General features: G+C 47.6%; 2 protein-coding genes across 4 annotated transcripts in view; both read left to right on the forward strand.

Moving 5' to 3' along the window:
* The window catches only part of PAK2 (p21 (RAC1) activated kinase 2), a 46,905-nt gene extending 32,725 nt beyond the window's left edge, over nt 1–14,180 (forward strand). For all 3 annotated transcript variants that reach the window (XM_063166640.1, XM_063166641.1, XM_063166642.1), the window contains exons 11-15: nt 146–263; nt 2,095–2,194; nt 4,679–4,875; nt 5,542–5,679; nt 6,592–14,180. In XM_063166640.1, the coding sequence (XP_063022710.1) occupies nt 146–263; nt 2,095–2,194; nt 4,679–4,875; nt 5,542–5,679; nt 6,592–6,678 (640 nt within the window). In that variant the 3' untranslated portion in view covers nt 6,679–14,180. The remainder of the gene's footprint in view (nt 1–145; nt 264–2,094; nt 2,195–4,678; nt 4,876–5,541; nt 5,680–6,591) is intronic.
* Nucleotides 14,181–14,512: 332 nt separating this feature from the next.
* Nucleotides 14,513–17,601, forward strand: LOC134423427 (aquaporin-12-like). Its single transcript, XM_063166404.1, is given in 4 exon segments — nt 14,513–14,680; nt 14,682–15,444; nt 16,280–16,396; nt 17,233–17,601. Coding segments are annotated over 4 exon segments (1,230 nt in total). The 3' UTR covers nt 17,415–17,601.
* The last annotated feature ends 1,491 nt before the right edge of the window (nt 17,602–19,092 follow it).

Here is a 19,092-nt window from a genome sequence, read left to right on the forward strand (position 1 = left end):
CCAGCTGGCTGATTCCTCATCCCAAGGGGGTTATCCCTGCTCAGACCTGCTCTTCCTCTACCTGGGGGTCTTGGAAGCAGGTGAGGCTCTCTGTAGAGTGTCACCCTGATGGCACAGGGACATGCTTTTGGTTTTCTCTCTGTAGTTACCTCGTAGGGGATGAATTGTTTGTGGTGATGGAGTACCTGGCTGGAGGCTCTCTAACAGATGTGGTCACAGAGACATGTATGGATGAAGCACAGATTGCTGCTGTGTGCAGAGAGGTGAGTGTGAGGGGCTGGGTTTGAGGAATGAAGGTGCTCCCTATTCCCCTGATTTTTATGGCATGCTCAGGTCAGCACTAATTGCCACAATTGCTGCTGAAGTGAAGAACGTTGAGTAAAGAATGAATGGTACCACGAGCAGAAATCAAAATTGCAGAAAATAACAAAATTAGGTTAACTCAGAAAACTGGGGCTTTGCAAGTTGTGAGACAGAAGAGCTACAGTGGTTTTTGAGAATGTTTGGTGATGGAGCAAATAAAGTCTGTGGGTTTGGTACCTGGGGTGCCTCGTCCTGCTGACAGTGTTAACAAAAAGATATGAATAATGTGGACTATTATTACCAGAATAATGTGAATAAAGTTCAGGAGGGAGCAATAGAGAAGTTTAGCAGCTGGAAGGAATGGCTTTTTTAATTTGGACTAACAAAGAACATTCAGAGGCACTAAGGAAAAATCTGCATATTCATGTGTGGGTAATGTAGAAAGGAGAAAAGAGAAAGAAAAATAAAAACTCCTGAAAGCTTTGAAGTGTTTTCCAGAAGGAAGAAGGGGAATGGTGTCTGCTCAGTTTGAAAGTGGATCTGCTGAAACAGGAGTATGTTGAACATGCACTAAAATAAAGATGAACTGAGTGCAGACTATCCCTTTCTCACTTTAGTCATTCCCATAGTGTGTGGCATCTATAGTTCTGTGCCAGCTAAGCTTTATGGATTTCTCAGGAAAATAATGCTCCAGAAGACTGTAGATGGAATAACTTGGTGGTTGCAGTAACATTTCAAATGGAAGTGTTAAAAGCAGCTGATACCACATCTTATCAGTGGTTTCTGCCCTGAGCAAGTGCCAGTATCCAGCTCAGGCTTGATTTTATCATGGCAGGAGGAGAATTGTGTTATCTGCTGTGCAGGAGAAACTGGAGGCTTTTAAAAAGCCCATCTGACTCCATCAGCATGACGAGAGGTTTTGTGACTCACCCCAAGGGAGGGGAGGGAAAGCAAACTTGCACAGTAACGTGTATGGACAGGGAACGGTTTCCAGAGAAACCAGAGCTGGAAGCAGAGAACCAAAAGAGTAACTATTTACTGTGACACTAATCAGCTTTTCTGAGGAAGAGATCAAATACTGAACTATTGTACTTCATCAAAACTCTGCTGCTCAGTGTTTTAGATACATTTAGTTTTACAAATCAGTGTCACTTTGCTAAAGCAAACCAAGATTTTAAAAAAACTCAGTGGGGACATCTGTGCCAAGCTGCAAATGGCAAATATTCTGCTTAGATGGAAAGAGAAAAATCTGGCTTTTGTTCTTTTGCCTTTTATTCTCAAATAACAAAAGTAAATTTCATTATGGTTTTGGGCAGCAACTTAGTGTGAAAGGTTTTCATCTGAAAACAATGCAAACCAGTATTAGAGCCTTTCAGAATGAAGATGTTTTACAGCCTTCACTGTAGAAGCTGTGTGGATGTTGGACATGAAGCCTCACCAATTCCTCTTGGTGAGACCTCAGCCTGAAAAGCTCTCACTTAATCCTTTATGAATCTGTGGAATGTGCCAAAATTAACATCAGGGATTTCTGAGAGCATCTTGGGAGATGAGGAGTTTAAAGGATTCATTTGTTAAAATAGAGAAACTCCACTGTGAAATAATTTTTGAGCTCCTGAAATCCAGAGTGTATTTTTTTAGCCCAAGAGCTTCCTCTGCTGGTTATTTTCAATAATACCTTTCTATTCTTGCACTCAGAGCTGGCTGAGGGTGTGAACTTGGCTTTGAATTTGTGCTCAAGTGCAGCAGTTCTGTTCCTGGATGCTGAGTGGTGTTTTGTTCTCTCCTATCCAGTGCTTGCAAGCGCTTGAGTTCCTCCATGCCAACCAGGTGATCCACAGGGACATAAAGAGTGACAATGTGCTCTTAGGAATGGATGGATCAGTTAAATTAAGTGAGTAGCCAACAATTGTTTCATGTTCTGTTTCCCTTTTCCAGGAATCTCTGCCTCAGAGTGTGTAAATTGGTAGAAGGAGAATTAGCAGGGAAATTTAAGGTGGTTTTTATTGACTATGAGTAATAGAAACCAATTCTGTTATAAAATATGTGTCAGACAGCAGGTGCTGATACTCTGAGGGCCCTCAGACTGGGGCTGTGAATGTGTTGGCCCAGAAGGATGATGAAGCAAACCTGTGGCCTCATGAATTCGTTGGTAAATAGGAAGTAACTGGCACAGACAGTGAAGCAAAATGGGAATGATTGCAAGAGCAAAGTTGCAGCAAACTGCAGTGACTTTGTTAGGATGTCAGGAGTTGATATTAATGCTTTGCCCCATTCATGAACAAGAAAATTGGGCATTATTGGTCATTTATTGCAATCTAGTCTAACCCTGTACCTTTTCTTGGACTGGAAGTGTAACACTTTTATGAATATAATAATGACAAAACAAACTGCTTGCTTTTCAGGTAATGGTTATGCATGCATGGGCTTGGACAGTAAATCCTTTCTGGTGTGTGTAAATAAAAATTATGTGGAAGCACTGGTAGCTGTCAGGACTGTTGAGAAAGAGATGCATTATCTGCTTTTCTTGTATGTAGGAATGTACAAAGCATATAACAATCAAAGAGTTAAGGCAAAAAGATGTGAAGCACAAAGTGTTTTCAGTAGGAATTTGAAGTGCCATGAAAATGTGTCTTAGCAATATTCTTATTCTAGATGGTTTGCAGTCTCATTTTATTTATGAAATGGAGTGGGAAGAAAGATTACCAGCAACCTGATTCTCATGCCAGCAGTGTTGGATGCACTGCTTGCTTGAATAGGGAATTTTTATTTTAAGGATGTGATGTGTCTGTGCACAAGCTGTGGATTCAGAGGCTGAAGAGAAGTGAACAGTTACAGCAGAGGATGTGGCTGAGAAGAGTTAGCTGGAGAAGGATCAAAATTGCAAAAGAGGTGTCAAAGCAAAGTGGCCAAAGGACAGAGTTAGTAGCTGAGTCAAAATCATCATGCCAGCACATTGGGGGAGGATGAGGAGGAAGGAGACACAGGAGGAGACAGGAGTCAGCTGTAAAAATTCCCTGTATGAAGGGGAGGTGGTGTAATCAGTGCTGAACAAGCTATTCTGGGCTGTGTGGTTATGGTGCTTTAGCAGAAGTTTAGGGTGGGAGAAGCTGCACCTTCTTTTTGAACTCTTGCTCTTCTCTGAGGGAGTCTGGTGGCAGGACAGGTGTCACCACTGCAGCTACACATGCTGCTGGTGGGTGAAACTGTGCTCCTGCCTGTCTTCTTCCTCTGTGCTGGTGGCTGGTGCTGCAGGCCTGGCTGGAAGGTCAGGAGAACACAATGCTGCTGCTTCCCTGGGCTGGTCACAGAAAGGGGCCATGCTGGGAGGTGGCTGTGACACCTTGATAAGGCCAAAAAGTGCAGGAGGACCTTGGTGGCTCCTATAGGGTTGGTTTTTGTTTAGTTTTGTTGTTTGGTTTTTTTTAAGGCATCATTTTGACTGTCAGGGTGGGTTAGTTCTGTGTTAAATGGTCTTGGCACAACTTGGCACTTCCATGACTTGGCTCTTTCCTTAGCACTGCTTGGCATAACACTTCCAAAATCGCCCTGGAATTTAAATTTCTCTCTCTCTTCTCTCCCTCTCTCTTTCTCTCTCTTTCTTTTTCTAACTTAGTGTCAATGATAAGGTAATATCTGTCTCCTGCCTTAACTGTGTTCTTATTGATGCTTTACATGCCTGGGAAGTGGGAGTGCTGCAGCTGGATAAAGTAACATGATGGGACATGCATTGCTGCTGCACCTGAAGCTATAGGAATAGGTGACTTTTCTCCTTTTCTTGAGTGTGGTTGTTCTCTTTGGTAGTTACCTTGTGGAAAGGTTTGTTTGTCCAGGTTCCTGCTGCTGAGTGGGGTAGCACTGCACTTCCCTGGAGCCTTGTTTCCATGTCTGTCAGCTGTAGTACCTGTATAGATGGCCAAAGTGCTGTGAAATGTTGACCTCAGTAGCTGCACAAGTACAATCTGTTTAGCAGGGCAGAGGCCATGGAGTGTGGATGGATTTCTTCTAATTCAGGCTGTGTAACACACCAGATGCAGAACACTCTGCCTGTGTTCTGCCTGATTGCTTATTTTGGCTGTTACCATTCTAGAATTCTTGACTGGGCAAAACACCATTCTTCTGCAGGGTATTTCTTGTTTCCAGAGGACAAAAGCCTTGTCTTCACTCCATGGAATTCTGCCCTGCTTAAGCACCTTCAGGTTTTGTATTTTCATTGCACGTTGGCTTTTTTAAATACGGAGAATGTAGTGGGGGAGGAAAGAAGAAACCGCTCCCAAAACCCCTCTCAATGAAATGTATGTGTAGCAATAGAAAAGTCTTGTAGAAAAACTTCTTGGTGTGCACCAGTTTGACCTGTTAAACTTGTGTTGTCCTGCAGCTGACTTTGGGTTCTGTGCCCAGATCACCCCTGAGCAGAGCAAGCGCAGCACCATGGTGGGGACTCCGTACTGGATGGCTCCCGAGGTGGTGACACGGAAAGCCTACGGCCCCAAAGTGGACATCTGGTCCCTGGGCATCATGGCTATTGAGATGGTGGAAGGAGAGCCCCCATACCTCAACGAGAACCCCCTGAGGGTAAGAAGCTCCTGGTGTTGCTGGAACTGGGTGTTCACCGCTTGTTCGTTAATTGCATCTGCATTAAAAAGAAAATTAAATGAAAAAGCCAACAAGCTTCGGCAGTACAAGAAAATTCCTCCAAAGGAAGACAGCTCTCTTGAATTTGCAGTCAGCCTTACCCTGACTCCCCATCCCTGGAAGTGTCCAAGGCCAGGTTGGACAGGGCTTGGAATAACCTGGGATAGTGGAAGGTGTCCCTGCCCCAGGCAGGGAGTGGAGCAAGTTGGGCTTTAAGGTCCATTTCAACCTAAACCAGTCTGGGATTCTGTGATGATACTTAGAAGATTTGCCTGCCTGTAAATAAAACACAGGACTTTGACCTCAGGCCTCTGTGATAGTCTGGGGAAAGTAAACCCAAGATATTGTTGAAAGTGCTGCTGTGTCACAAACTGATGTTTGCTTTGCTAAGATCAGTATCTGTTGCCAAAAGATCTTGAACATTATTTTGCTACTAGCAAGAAGAGGTCATGAGTGCCTACATTTGTGGCATTTTTACATTTCTAATCTCTGAAGTTGAGGAGAAGTAGCTGCAGGGCCCTCTCATCTGAGGGCTTGCCACAAGGCAGGTCACTTTGGCATCTTTTAAAGCTTGGTTTTGGCCACATCTTATTCTTCATTTTACAGGCTTTATATTTGATAGCAACTAATGGCACACCAGAACTCCAGAACCCCGAGAAACTGTCCCCAATATTCCGGGATTTCCTGAACCGATGTTTGGAGATGGATGTGGAGAAAAGAGGATCAGCCAAAGAATTGCTACAGGTGAGACTCTGCTGCTTCTCACAGTGAGGTCCAGAAGGCAGAGTCAGGTCAGCCTGTGGTGAACCACACCATAGACTAGCATCCTTTCTTCTTTTTTTTGTTTTTTCTTCTGGGAACTGTAGTGAGAGCAGTTGGCAGAAAAGATTTATAATATACTCCAAAGTTATTCCATCATAATCTGTGATTTTACTCTGCCACTGCCAAAATGCCCAGGAGTTTAGGAACTCCTTTCAGAGGGTGGCCATTGATAGCATTTGCATTGCTTTTCATACTTCCACTTGCAAATGTGCCCTCAGAGCTCCTGATGAAATAATCTGCTGGTTTGACATCACTGTTCAAGCCTTGAAAAGAAAAGTTTCCTTTCTACCCGCTGGGTTCTGCCTTACGAGCTGAGCACCTGGAGCAGTGATACCATTTCTCCTTTTAGTTTTGATTTTAAATACTTTCTGTGCACTGGGAAAAGGCTGGTTTGTTACAGAGATCTGCTTGTAGGCAGCATTGTGTGAAGGTGTGAGGGAATTGCTGATGCCATTCGTGAGGAGATCAAGGAGTAGCTCTGAGGCAGATGGTGTTGAGGCTTTCCCAGTAAAGCCAGCTGCTGCTTCTTACCTTTCTCTGATTATTTCTTGTTTAGATCTTTGTTTTGCTCATTGCAAGTGTAGTTTCAATACTCACCTTTTCCAAAACCAGTGAGATATTCTAGGAGAAACTCCACTGGGCAAGGCAGTGGGATCCTAGCCAGCTTGGGATCGTGCTGTCCTTGTAACCATCAGGAGAAACACATGACACAATTGAACAGTTAAAATGCAGAGTCACTGCTGCCTAGCTCCATGGAAACATGAATCCTGCTGGAAATCAAACTTTTAAAAGTGTGTCTTTCACTGATTCCTCGTGTTTCTGTCTTCCTGGCAGCATCCCTTCTTGAAACTGGCCAAACCTCTGTCCAGCTTGACGCCACTGATCCTGGCAGCCAAAGAAGCAATGAAGAGTAACCGCTAGCATCCTGCCACAGCCTTCTTCCTTTTTTGTTGTTTGTATTTTACAAATCTTTATAATATATGAAATTGTTACACCTTGGGGGGGGAGGGAAGGGGTTTTTGTGGGGGTGGGAAACATCTGCAAAAGGGAAGAAACTCTCATCCAGAAGACACCCAAGTACATTGTGGCGACTCTAGAGATCCCTGTCTGGGGTCCAGAAGGAATTGAGAGCTGAATTATTGGCCTTTGTGGGGTTTTTTTATTCTGATTTTTTGTTTCCCAGACAGCCCAGAAATACCACTTGCTGTGCCTGGGGCTTTAAGGGGTTTTAACGACTTCGCTGTAACAGCTCCCATTGTACCCTCTGGGTACTTTCAATACTTGAATGACAGATTCAAGCTTTCAGAGAGCAGTACTAATTTTACCTGCTGATCTCTTTGACTCTCCTCTTCCTCCCCTCTACCTGCAATCCCTGTGGGAAGCTCCCAGTGACCAGATTCACGGCAGGTGTGGCGAATGTGAAGGTACATCTTGCCCCTCGTTTCTTTTTTGGATTAGCTGTCACTGTACTGTAGAATCAGCAACTCGGTTACTTAAGGAATCACAATGTATGGAGATTCTTTTCACTTTTTATGATGAAAAAGGAGAGAGAGAGAGAGAGGGGGAAGAGAAGTATTCAGCTGTTTCTCATACCTGTGCTCTGTGGACATTTTTTTAAATCAAAAATGTGGCCTCTTTGTAGAACCTTAATGATCGGTCAAGTCTTTGGATGTGGGTTATGGATGTGTAGGTTGGGGTCAGATACTTTATTTATGATCAAATGATCAGTTCTAGTCAGGGCAAGAAAAAATTCCAGCTGTCTTCCTGTCTGCTCTTTTTTTCCCTGTTAGACTTGCTGGCCAGAAGCTTGAGGGATAATGTGCTTGGTGCAGTGGGTGGTTCACAAACTTGTATCTGTGCTCTGACTTGGGCTTTGGAAGTTATGCTGGTGCCTTTGACTTTTTTTATTTTACATTTCCCTTCTTTGTATCAAATACATTTTTGTATATGTTGTAATTTCCCCCATCCTCCCCCCACCAAGCAAATAATGCATCAACCTATGGAGTTGTCAGAGTTTAAAGTATTAGAGCTATTTTTTTCCAGTTTTGTATGTGCTCCATTTGTACTAATGAAACCAGAAGAACAAATAACCAGATCTGAGGACACTGACGATACAGGATTTTGGAAACATGATGTGAACAGATGATGATGAACACCTGGAGATGCCAAAATTGTGAGATGAAGCAGAGGGGAAGCAGTGCTGTCAGACCATCGTGGGGCCTGTTGGACTGGCTGGTGTCACTCTGATCTTGTCATTGAGGATTCTGTGCTAGCCAGGATGGCTGCAGCCAACCCTTCAACACAACAAAAAGTGCCTTCTTCTGAAGGACAGCGACAGCCTGAGCAGTTGAGTTCTTGGGGTGTTGCCAGGGTTGAGTTTAGCAGAGCCTGTGCCCCTTCTAATGCTACAGTCTATGCATTTCAACCTCCCCAAGTGTTTAAGGAAGAGCCAAGTAGTACCAATGTGCCAAATGAGTCTGTGAAAGAATAACCATGACTTTAGTGGGATTGTATTGCATTCCCAGTGGGGCAGGGCCTGGGACAGACAGAGCTACCGTTGGGTGTGGACAGAGGACCCTGAATAAAAATTTTTGCACACTGATCCAAACATTGCTGGCAGGGGATAGAAATCATTTTCAGAGAATTTCAGTATCTCTATAGATAGAATGACATTTTGGGGACTGGTAGCCAAGGTATGACAAAACAAACTTCCAGGTGAGAGTGGCTGGGCAGGATGGCAGAGGCAGTTTGGGGGAGATGGTGGAAAGGAGCAGGGCTGGGGTCTCACAGCACCTGGGGGTCCTGTGGGGCCTTGTTGGGCAGGTTCAGCTTGTGTTCTGCTCCTGTGTGGCAGTTAAAATCCATGTTGGGTTAATTATCTTAACTGTTCCTCACAGGGATAAATCTCTCTTGCTCTAAGTGTGAGAACAGTTATGGCTTCAAATTTTAAATTCAAGGAAGTGTCTCATGCCAGGTAAGGTAATCCAAGTGCATTTGCCTGGAAAAAAGTTTATTATGAGCCATGGGCACTGTAATCACCCTGTTTTGAGTGTGTCCTGGCTCCCTGGTCAAATGGAGCAGCGAGGAGGCTTGGCTGAGGAAAAAACCTGTTGTACCAGTGGTTCCCTCTTTGTCCATTGCTGGCAATGGACTTGGTGAAACTCCTTGTGCCAGAGTTAAAATGGGAGCTTTTCTTTCTTTCATCTTTTTTTTTTTTTTTTTTTAATGGCACAATCTAGATAAATTTAGCTTTTTTAAATAGAAAACAAGAAATCATTAAGTAATTTTAACTTATTAGTTCACTTTTACTGGTGAATGAGAACGGTTTAAAACATATGTTGCAAAATTTGTCCAATTTAGCCTGCTTAGGAGACAATTTCTGAAGATTCAGCCATCCTGATGCACAAAACTTGGCCCAGTCCCAAGTTCCCAAACTGTGTGTGTGTGACCTAGGTTGATGTTCAGCTCCAAGGCTGGAAGTGCCAGCATCTGCCTGGCCCCACGCAGCAGCTGTTGTGTGGTGAGGTTTCCATGGGGAGCAGAGGTGGGGCTGGCAGGAGAGGAGGAGAAGGAGAAGGATTTTGTGCTGTGCTTTGTGTCTGGAGGGTCAGGCATCGCTTTTCTGAGGGCGCCTGCAGGGTGAGGAGCTCCAGGGTGTGGGTTTTCCCTGCTGGGAGCAGAGCGGAGTCCTGGGGTGGGTGCAGGGCTGAGAGCTCTGCCGTGGCACTGGGGGCCAGCCAGAGATGGAGGAGATGATGGGAAGGGATGAGTTGCATCCAAATGTGGGGATTCCTGTGCATCCCTCTTGGGTGCCCACCCAAGGTCTGAGTGGGGATCAGGTGTGCACACAATCCCTGGGAAGTGTCATTTGGGCAGCTTGTGGCTGAGGTGCAAGTGTGCAGGGAGTGTGAGATTCCTGGGATGTTGTTATCATAGAACAAACCAGAGTTCTTAATAAAAATAACCATGGGAATGAGCACTTTGCCCTGCCTTAGGTGTTAATGAGATTAATTGGAGCCTTCCCCCCCCGGCTCTCTGTGCAGGGAGATGCAAAGTTTTGGCTACAGCAGATGGGTCCCCTTGTCAGAGGGGCTGGGGAGGGAGCAAAAATGTGATTAAGGGTCTCTCCAGCTGGAATTGAGTCAATAAATCTCTCTGGTCTGTTTTTCCCTCTGTTCCTTATGCTGTTGATGGGAATGGAAGTAGGTGCAAGCTTTCTTTTTATTTTTTTAACTGTCTTCAGATGTTAATGTTGCCTTTTGTGTAATTTAATCCCATTATGTTATTTAATTGTTACTGCAATATTAACTACTGTATTTGTTGACTTTGTTTAATAACTGTTCTTTCAGGGCTAGAAATAAACCTTTAAAAAACCTTTGGGGTTTTTTCTCCCCTTTTCCCTGTCATGAGTTTATGCCTTTGATAACAAGAGTATCTGAAAGGGTTCATGTGTCAGTGTTTTACTGAGATTAACAGAATGTATTTGTAATTAAGCTCCTTATGAATGCTTTAATAATGGTGGATATAATTTTATGCTATACCAGCCTATTTCTTTAAAGTTTTATTACTCATCAGTGTCAGTACCAGCCTTGGGATCCCCACAAGCTTTCCTGGATGGCTGATGGGACGAGAGCAGCTCCATAACACCCTTTTCACCCACTGTGGAAGAGATCCATGTGAAGGGAGCAGAGCAAGCACCAGCCTGGCCCGTCCCAGCTGCACATTCCCCCTCCTTGGCCAGTGCTGGGGTGGGACCGATGGGCTCAGTGACCTCTGGAGATGTGGTGGTGATTGAGGAGCTGCTCCCTAGAGCTCTGCTTTGTTGTACCATGGGCACCACGCACCATCCTGCTTATCATGGCACAGGATCCATGGGAATGGAGCTGTCCTGCTGGCTGCTGGGAAGGTTTGGGTTTGCTCCGTCGGCGCTGATCGGTGTTGGACCATGGGAGTGAGGGCACCGGGTGCCGACAGCTCTTCGAGGATTTGGGATGAGATCCATGGTGCCTCTTGGCGTCCAAGGCTGCAGAGAGGCACTTCTGTTTTCCACTGGACCTACAGAAAGGCTGTGGGATGTTGGCCTGCCAGTCCAGCCAAGGACAAGGAGGGATTTGCTTTGGGGTTGAGGCCGGGTCAGTTGGCTCCGGATGAAGTTCCTGCCTCAGTTGTGAATGGTGAGGACTTGGCACGTCCTGTGTTCCCTGTGTGCTGCTGGGAAATGGGCTCTTCCCCTTTCTTGCGTGTTGTACAAGCTTTGCTGCCACACTGACAAAGGGAAATGAAGAAACCACACATCTCCAGCAGCTGCTTCACCCACACATGAGAATGTTGGTTTGCTCAGAGCCTGTCTCTTCAGGGTTATAATTTGTTGTAGTATCTTTGTCTTCCTGTATGATTCACTCTTTGTGCATTTAAACTGGTGTTCTTTAACCCTGCATTTAAGTGATTTGGCATTTAATTTCTGGGGGAAAAGTGGACAGGAGAGGGTGCTTAGTGGAACTCAGGACTGTTGGGATTTTGATACTTGAAGGAGAGTAGAGCTTTGGCTGATTTTGGCTTGCACAGCTGAAAGTTGCAAGTGTTTGGTAAATCCTCCTAAGTCTTGTGTGAATTTGCTCATCCCTTGCATTGAGCCTGAGACTAAACCCAAGAGCAACCCCATTTTTAGAGATCAGCTTATTCAAAATTGGGTTTTTAAAACACAGTTCTTGAAGGCAGTGAATTTGGAGGCAGCAATTTCTCCCTTTCTGGGCTGCTGTTTGGCTGCAATGAGTTACTTCAGAGCTGAGCACAACTGTTTGGACTGCACCAGGGTGGGTGAAAAGTGAGGATCCTCATTAGCAGTGTTTTCATGGTGGTGCCTGAGGAGCATTGTTGGGTTTCAGTGCAGTTCCTGTGGTGGAGCACTGTGCTGCCCATAGATCCCTGCTCCCAGGGTTTTGTACAGCTGCATTTTCCCCCCCTTTTTAAATATAACTTGTATTTTGCTCTCAAGATTATTTTTAATAAAAACAGCTGTCCTCAGTCATGTGAGAAAACAGCATGCAAATTTGCTGAGCTCAGCCAAACTGGCTGTTGCTCTCCAGATGTGTGGAGGAAGCAGGTTCTCCAAGAGCTCTTTTCCCTGCTGTGAATCCAGCCTAAGGAAGGATTTCTTTTCCTTGAGGGAGGGAAATACCAGCAATGAGAACAATGACTTTGTGACTTCTCAACCTGCAGCCTGTTGGAGGGAGCAGGGCAGCACCAACACAGCTTGTCTTGCTTTTCCCAGCTGGTGTCTGCAGTGGGAATGTCCTCCAGCACATCATCACTTCAAATCACAGAATCATCAAGTCAAATCCATCAAGATTTCAAATCCCTGTTGACCTGAGTGTTAAAACAGTCCTTAGGGACCAGTGGTTGGGGTTTTCTAATGGGATTTTCCCAGTGGGAAGTTAGGAGTTGCTCATTCTCTTTCAGGGTCCCCAGACTTCTGCTTTGGAGCTGTGTTGAGTCAGTGCAGAGGGGAGGCAGTGTCAAGGCATGGATGTGTCTCAATGCACAGGCTCCACGTCCTGGTGTTCCTGGAGGGCTCTGGACAGTGAATCCAGCTTGGTACAAGTGTGGATCAACTCTGGGGACACTGATGGGACTCAGGACAGCTCCTCAGAATGGTCTGGAGGGGAGATGTATCCACACCATGTGCAGGGCTGACCTTCCTCAGGACTGATGTCCTCTGGAATTCCTTGAGGTTTCTAGAGCCAAGGATGGCCCATCTTTGTTATTTTTTTCTCTCAGTGAATGCTTATTCTAAGGATTCAGGTCCTTTCACAAAGCACAGTTAACTCTTGGATCCCCTGGAGCCCTTTTCCTGCCTGACCATGAAGGGAAACCTGCCCCAGGTTCCTGCTGCCTTGTCACAGCAGCTGGGAACATGTGGCTGCTCCTGGAAAGGTCTAATCCACCCCCTGCCCAGTGAAACTTCCCTTGAATAACCTCATAACTCTTTTTTCCTGTAGCTGTTGCCTCTTTGAGAGTGCAAACAGCGAGGGAGCCAGGGTGGGTCTGCTCAGCTCTTGTGACTGTTCAGTGTTTTTGGGGAGTGTTTATTTTGCTGAAATCTGGAAGTGCCAGCTTATTCCTGTCCAGTGGCTAAACTTAAATATCTGCATTTTAAGCCCTGAAAGCACGTTTGGTTTAGAAGGACATTGATGTTCCAGCTACAGAAAAGGGTTTTTTGGTGGGAATATTGGAATTTTTAGATAGTTTTGTTCCTAGAAGAGCAGCCCTGCAAAGCTGCATGGAGTCTGCTGTCAGCACTAACATAAATGAGGGAATGAGCCCCTGGCCTTGTTTAATCCCATAGTTATCCTTGGAATCAACAGCTCCCAGCTCCTCTCTCCAGCCTGGGTTAAATGTCCCACAACTGTGCCATGGGCAGAATTGTGAGCAACGGGTGGGAAATAGTTTTTAAACCTTGGAATGTTTATTTCCTAAGGCCCAACTCTTACAATGGTTGAGAAGAAGGGGAAATTTATTTCTGGGGGAAGGAAAAGATGTTGGAATTTCTTTCCCATTTTTACCAGTCTGTGTCCTGTGATCTGGTGGTTCTTTTCCAGGGACTGGATTCAGGCTGTGTTGCTGGGTCCTTGGGAGGTTTTGTTTCTAAACAGGAAACTTTACTGGTTTCTCTACTCCTGAGGAACACAGGAGGAGGGAGGGGAGGTGGAAAGAATTGAGTTGGATTGTGATGTTGGGTATTTTATGGTTGGTTTTGCAGTAGCTTTGACCAGCACTTTGTTGCTGCCAGAGGTCAGTTTTCTTGAGGACAAAATTACTAATTTATGAGACTCTTAAAGAATATTTTATCTTCTGTTATTCAAGCTAAGTCATTTATTCATTTGGGGTGGAAGATGGGTGCTTGTCTTGCCATCTGGAGGGCGAATTGGGGTTAAAAGGGTTAAACTGGGAGAAGTTCTGAGGCAGGCTGGCCAAAAGGTTTGTGGGGGATGAGAGGAGGGCTTGGATGGTGGGTGGCTGGCAGCTGCTCCCTCTCCTTGCCCAGACCTCCCATGGTTCCCAAAGCCAGGGCTGGGAGCAGTGATACCTTCCCAAAACCTCTGCAGGGTGGGCACTGGGGCATGGAAAGGAGTGGGGAGGGATGAGAGGAGGAGGGTGGTGCCAGGGGGATGTGCTGAGCTGGGGCCTTCACAAGCCACCCCCACAATGTCCTGTTTCTTCTCTGCTGCCAAAGACTGTTGAGGGAGAGGCTCCAATGCACTTGAGGCCTCTGCTCCTGCTTTTCATGGCTTGGGCTGCTCTGCTGGAGCCACCTTGAACTGTATGAAGAGCCTCATGCCTGCCCAAGTGTGCTTCAAACCTGGGTTTCCTGAAATTTCTTATTTATAAATGACTTGGAGGGAAATAAAATGGCCCAAATCAAAGCTGTTGGCTCTGTGTGTGTGTGACAGGGCAGTGAGAGGAGCTGGGTTACCTGCCAGCACTGCCTGCCCTGTAGGGATGGCAAATGTGGGCTCAGAGTGGTGACACTTCTGCTGCAGCTCAGGGAAATGACCCAGAAGATGCATTGTGTGTTGTTTACCATGGAATCCCAGAATGGTTTGGGTTGGAAGGGGCCTTAACCCAATTTCTTTCCACCCCTTCCATGGGCAGGGACATCTTCCACTATCCCAGGTGCTCCAAGCCCTGTCCAGCCTGGCCTTGGACACTTCCAGGGATGGGGCAGCCACAGGCATTGGAGCCAAGCAGAAAGCAAATGAAGTTTTTTGTTCCTTCTGGAAGAGCTGTCAGCTCTGGGGAGCTGCTGTGGCCTCTCAGGTGTGAATGCCAGGGCTGAGGGGCTCAGTGCCTGGTGGAGATAACACCAGGATTTGCTGGGACAAACAGCTTGGTGGCTGCTCCAGCTGCTGTGAGCCCAGCAGCTCCCTGTGGCACTGGCATTGTCCCATGGGGGCCACACGTGTGGCCCTTCCCAGGCCTGTCGGGCTGTGCCACGTTTGCTTTTGCTTGGCTTTATAAAGAGGAGGTGCAGGAGCCTCCTCTGCTCCTTGCCAGACTCTGCCCCCAGCACAGCCTTTGCTATGGATGGCTTGAATGTCTCCATTGCTTTTTTCTTCCTGGCTTTTGGGCTGTGCCAGGTGCTCAGGTGGCTCTCCAAGAGGCTGCTGTCCCCTGGGACACGTGGCTGCCTTGCCAGGGAATTTGCTGGCTCCTTCCAGCTGTGCATGAGCTGCCTGGAGCTGAGGATGCTGATAGACATCGGCCCCTGGGGTGGTGGCTTTGGCCTGGACGTGGTCCTGACCCTCCTCTTCCTCCTCTCCGCTGTCCACGGCGCCTCTTTGGATGGAGCATCTGCCAACCCAACGGTGTCCCTGCAGGAGTTCCTGCTCCTGGAGTCCAGCCTGGCAGCCACGGGGGCCAAGCTGCTGGCCCAGGGTGTGGGTGCAGGGACAGGCTGGGCTCTCACCCGGCTCTACTGGTCCTGGGAGCTGACGCAGCTGCACTTCATCCAGAACCTCATTGCTCCCGAGTGCAGCTCCTCCATCCACACCTCCCTGCCCCACGCTGCCTTCCTGGAGGGCTCCTGCTCCTTCCTGCTCCACCTCATCCTCCTCAAGCTGCGACAGAGCCACCCCCTGTACCGGGTCCCTGCGCTGGCAGCCACTGTCACTTTCCTGACCTACGCAGGTGAGCAGCGCTGGCGTTTCCTGTCCCCAGTCATTTGGAAAAATGCCTCATTTGGGGGGAATACAGCCCCCTGTTTTTCATCTTCCAGGACTGGAGAGGTAGGGGTTAACAAGGTAATGACCACTAAGGTGTTTGTTTTCTGTTATTTTTGGGGAGTGTTAATTTTGGGATGAAGATGGCGCTTTGGGCAATCTGGGCTGCTCTTGTATTAGTGGGCTTCCCATTCCAAGGAGGAATGATGAATCTGACTCCATGTTCTTAGAAGGCTAATTTATTATTTTATAATACTATATTATATTGAAGAATGCTATACTAAACTATACTAGAGAATACAGAAAAGATACTTACAGAAGGCTAAAAGATAATAATGAAAACTCGTGATTCTCTCCAGAGTCCTGACACAGCTTGGCCCCAATTGGCCAATGAGTGAAAACAACTCACAGCAGAATCCAATGAAACAATCTCCAAACACATTCCAAAGGGGCAAAACACAGGAGAAGCAAATGAGATAAGAATTGTTTTCCTTTTCTCTGAGGCTTCTCAGCTACCCAGGAGAAGAATCCTGGGCAAGGGGATTTTTCAGAAAATGTGATGGTGACAGGCTGCAGGTGAATTTTGGCTCACAGCCGTAGCTCAAGACTGGGATCCTTTCCCTGGAACCTCCTCTCCTGCAATCCTCCAGTCTTTCACTGAGCTTTCCTGCTTCCCTCAAAGCTCAGGGCCACAAGGGTGGGATTTCCCCAGCCTGAGAAGGCAGGCAGGAAGGGTCTCAGCCCTTTGTCAGTGTTCCAGAGGATGCAGTGGGACTGTTGGCCGTGTTTCTCTTCCCACACAGCCGGACCGTACACGGGGGCCTTCTTCAACCCTGCCCTGGCCACAGCCGTCACCTTCCACTGCTCGGGGAGCAGCTTCTGGGCCTACATCCAGGTCTACTGGCTGGGGCCCCTCGCAGGTGAGAACTTCCCAGGGGCAGGAGCTGGCATGGGGACAAGGCAGAAATGCTCAGTGTAACGTGGACTGTTCTGGCAAAGGGCTGAAATTAGAGTTGCCAGTGGCAAGTGTCACTTTTCACCCAGCCTCGTTGACTCTGGGGTTATCCCTTTGCTATTCAATTTTTAAAATCCAACTTCTGCGTGGTACAAGGGCAGGAATCTCCTGAAGCCCAAGTCTGGGTGAGGTTTAGCAAAGGTGTTTTAGGGCAGTGCCAGGCTGAGCTGTGCTTTGAGGCTGTCCCCAGCTCCAGCATGGTCACGGGGAGCTGGATGGGTGCTGAGAGTGGAGCCAGGTTCGGGTTGGGCTCTGCTCCCAGATGGACAAGAGGAAATGGCCTCAAGCTGCCCCAGGGGAAGTTTAGGTTGAGTATTGAGAAAATTTCTTCCCTGAAGGGTGGTCAGGCACTGGCACCCTGCTGAAGGCAGTGGTGCAGACCCTATCCTTGCAGAGATTCAAAAGCCTGGATGTGGCACTGGGGTCATGACCAACAGTGAGGGAATGGTTGGGCTTGATGGGCTCAGAGGACTTTTCCAACCTTAATGATTCTCTGCCAGAAAACTGGGGTGGTTTATGGGTTGAAACAAGCATTGTTTGTTATGTTAAGCACAGAGTGGTAAATTCTCCTTAAAGCAGAACAGCGAGGGTCCCTCAGCTCTCGGTGGGGACTTCAGTGGTGCTCAGCTGCCTTTTGGCCATGGTGAAGGTTGTGACAAGGACCCAAAGCCGCTGCTGAGCTGTGGGGAGGGTGGAGATGCTCCCCACAGTGCCTGGAAGGGGTCTGTGCTCTCATTGCAGGGATGCTCGCTGCCCTCCTGCTGTTCCAGGGCAACATCCCACGCCTCTTCCAGAAAAACCTCCTCTACAGCCAGAAAAGCAAATACAAGGTGCCCAAGGCAAAGGTGACAGCACAGGCGGAGGGTGACAAACCACAGAAGAAGAGGAAAGGAGGGAAGAGCAACGCGGAGCCCCGTGCCTGAGCCCCTCCTGGCCCTTTTCCTGGGAAAGGGTTTCCCGATGTGGAGGATTTTGCAGCTCGTTCAGTCCTTGAAGCACCACAAAGGAATCCTGCAGGATGCCCCTGAGCTCCTTTGGGAATTGCTTTGAAAGCCTCCCTGGAGAGCCCGAAATGTTTCAAGCTCGCTCTGCTGGCTCAGAAGGAAAACACGGAACACTTTTGCATCAATTGCTGGTTGCCTTGTTCTGCCAGGAATCTTACAGAGAGCTGGGACCGTTCCATGGGCAGGCTTGAGCAACCCGGCATTACTGCACCGTGCAGGGCCTGCAATAACCCCAGTGGGTCTCTTGCAGCCCTAAAAACAAAGTATAAGCCAGTAACTACCTTGCACACTTGGGATGGGGAGGAAACAGGCTCTGATCTTTAGAGTTATTAATGGATACTGGTTAAAAATTGGTGGGGTTTGAGTTAAACTTGGCCTGAAGTCCTTGCGTTGCACAGGCTGAACCTGGCAAGTCTTGGAAAGGAATAAAAAATGCTCCAAGGCAAGAGAGTTCACTGGCCATGGGAGAACCTGCTCCTCTGGGGATGTGCTTGGCTTGGGTTTTGGTGCTGTAAAGCATCAAGAAATGGTGTGCAAAGGAAAAAAAACAAACCAGAAGAGACCCAGGCAGCTGCTGTGCATCCCTGTGCTCTGCTCCATCTCTAGGTGAAATATTCTTAACTATAAAATTACAGTTTGTGGGGAAAAAAATTGCTGTGGTTGGCATTTGGGTGAGTGATGTCATTCCTGGGAGACATCCCTGAAAATGGGAGTCACTGTGATGCCCAAACCACCTCTGCCCTGCCTGCTGCCTGCTCTGGAAAGGGGGAAACACCTGCTGGAAATGGGGATCCCTCTGGGCTGTGCTGGGGCCCGGCACCCCATGGGAGCTGCACCCTGGGTGACAGCACAGGGACATTGGGATGCTCTGGCTGGCCCGGTATCTCTGCCCTGGATCAGAGCTCCTGACAGGAATCACCTGCTCCCATTTCCTGAGGTGCAAACAGGGAATGAGCAAGTGGCACTCACTGAAAACCTGGAGTGGAGGTGTCAGATGCAGGTTTGGTACCCAGTGTCCAGCCCCGCTCCTCCCTCCCCTCTGCTGTGCCCATGGGGAGACATCCCCAGGGTGCTGCTGGGCCTCTGGGCTGCCCATCCCAGGTGATTTCCTCTGGGATTGCCCTCTGGAGGCACCTGCAGGAGCCCCAGACCTCTGACACCACATCCCAACAGGAGAAATGAGGGAAGGGACCCACACAGCCATGCACAGATGTGCCCCAGAGGTGAAACTTCATGGAGCAAAATCCCCAAACTGTGCCATCTCCATCCAGTGCCTGGCTGGATACTTGGCACTGCCCCAGGAAGGGCTCTGGGAGCACAGTCTGGCTTTTTTTACTGGTTAAACTGAGCAGGAGACCTTTGGGTGGAAGCTGAAACCTTTGAGACTCTTTGTACCTGCCCCAGGGACACCCTGGGATGCTCAGATCCCCCTGGGCAATTTTTTCAGAACCTTTTTTTTTTTTTTTTTTTGGGCTTTGTTTTTTGGTTTCCCCCCCCCCCCCCCCCCACTTTTCAGGACATATTAGGACACACTCAAATGTTTGGGATGTGCTTCTGGGGCTTTTGGGGAGGTCATCTACTGAGCAGACTGATGTAA

The sequence above is a fragment of the Melospiza melodia genome, chromosome 12 (assembly GCF_035770615.1).
Source record: "Melospiza melodia melodia isolate bMelMel2 chromosome 12, bMelMel2.pri, whole genome shotgun sequence".
Taxonomy (NCBI): Eukaryota; Metazoa; Chordata; class Aves; order Passeriformes; family Passerellidae; genus Melospiza; species Melospiza melodia.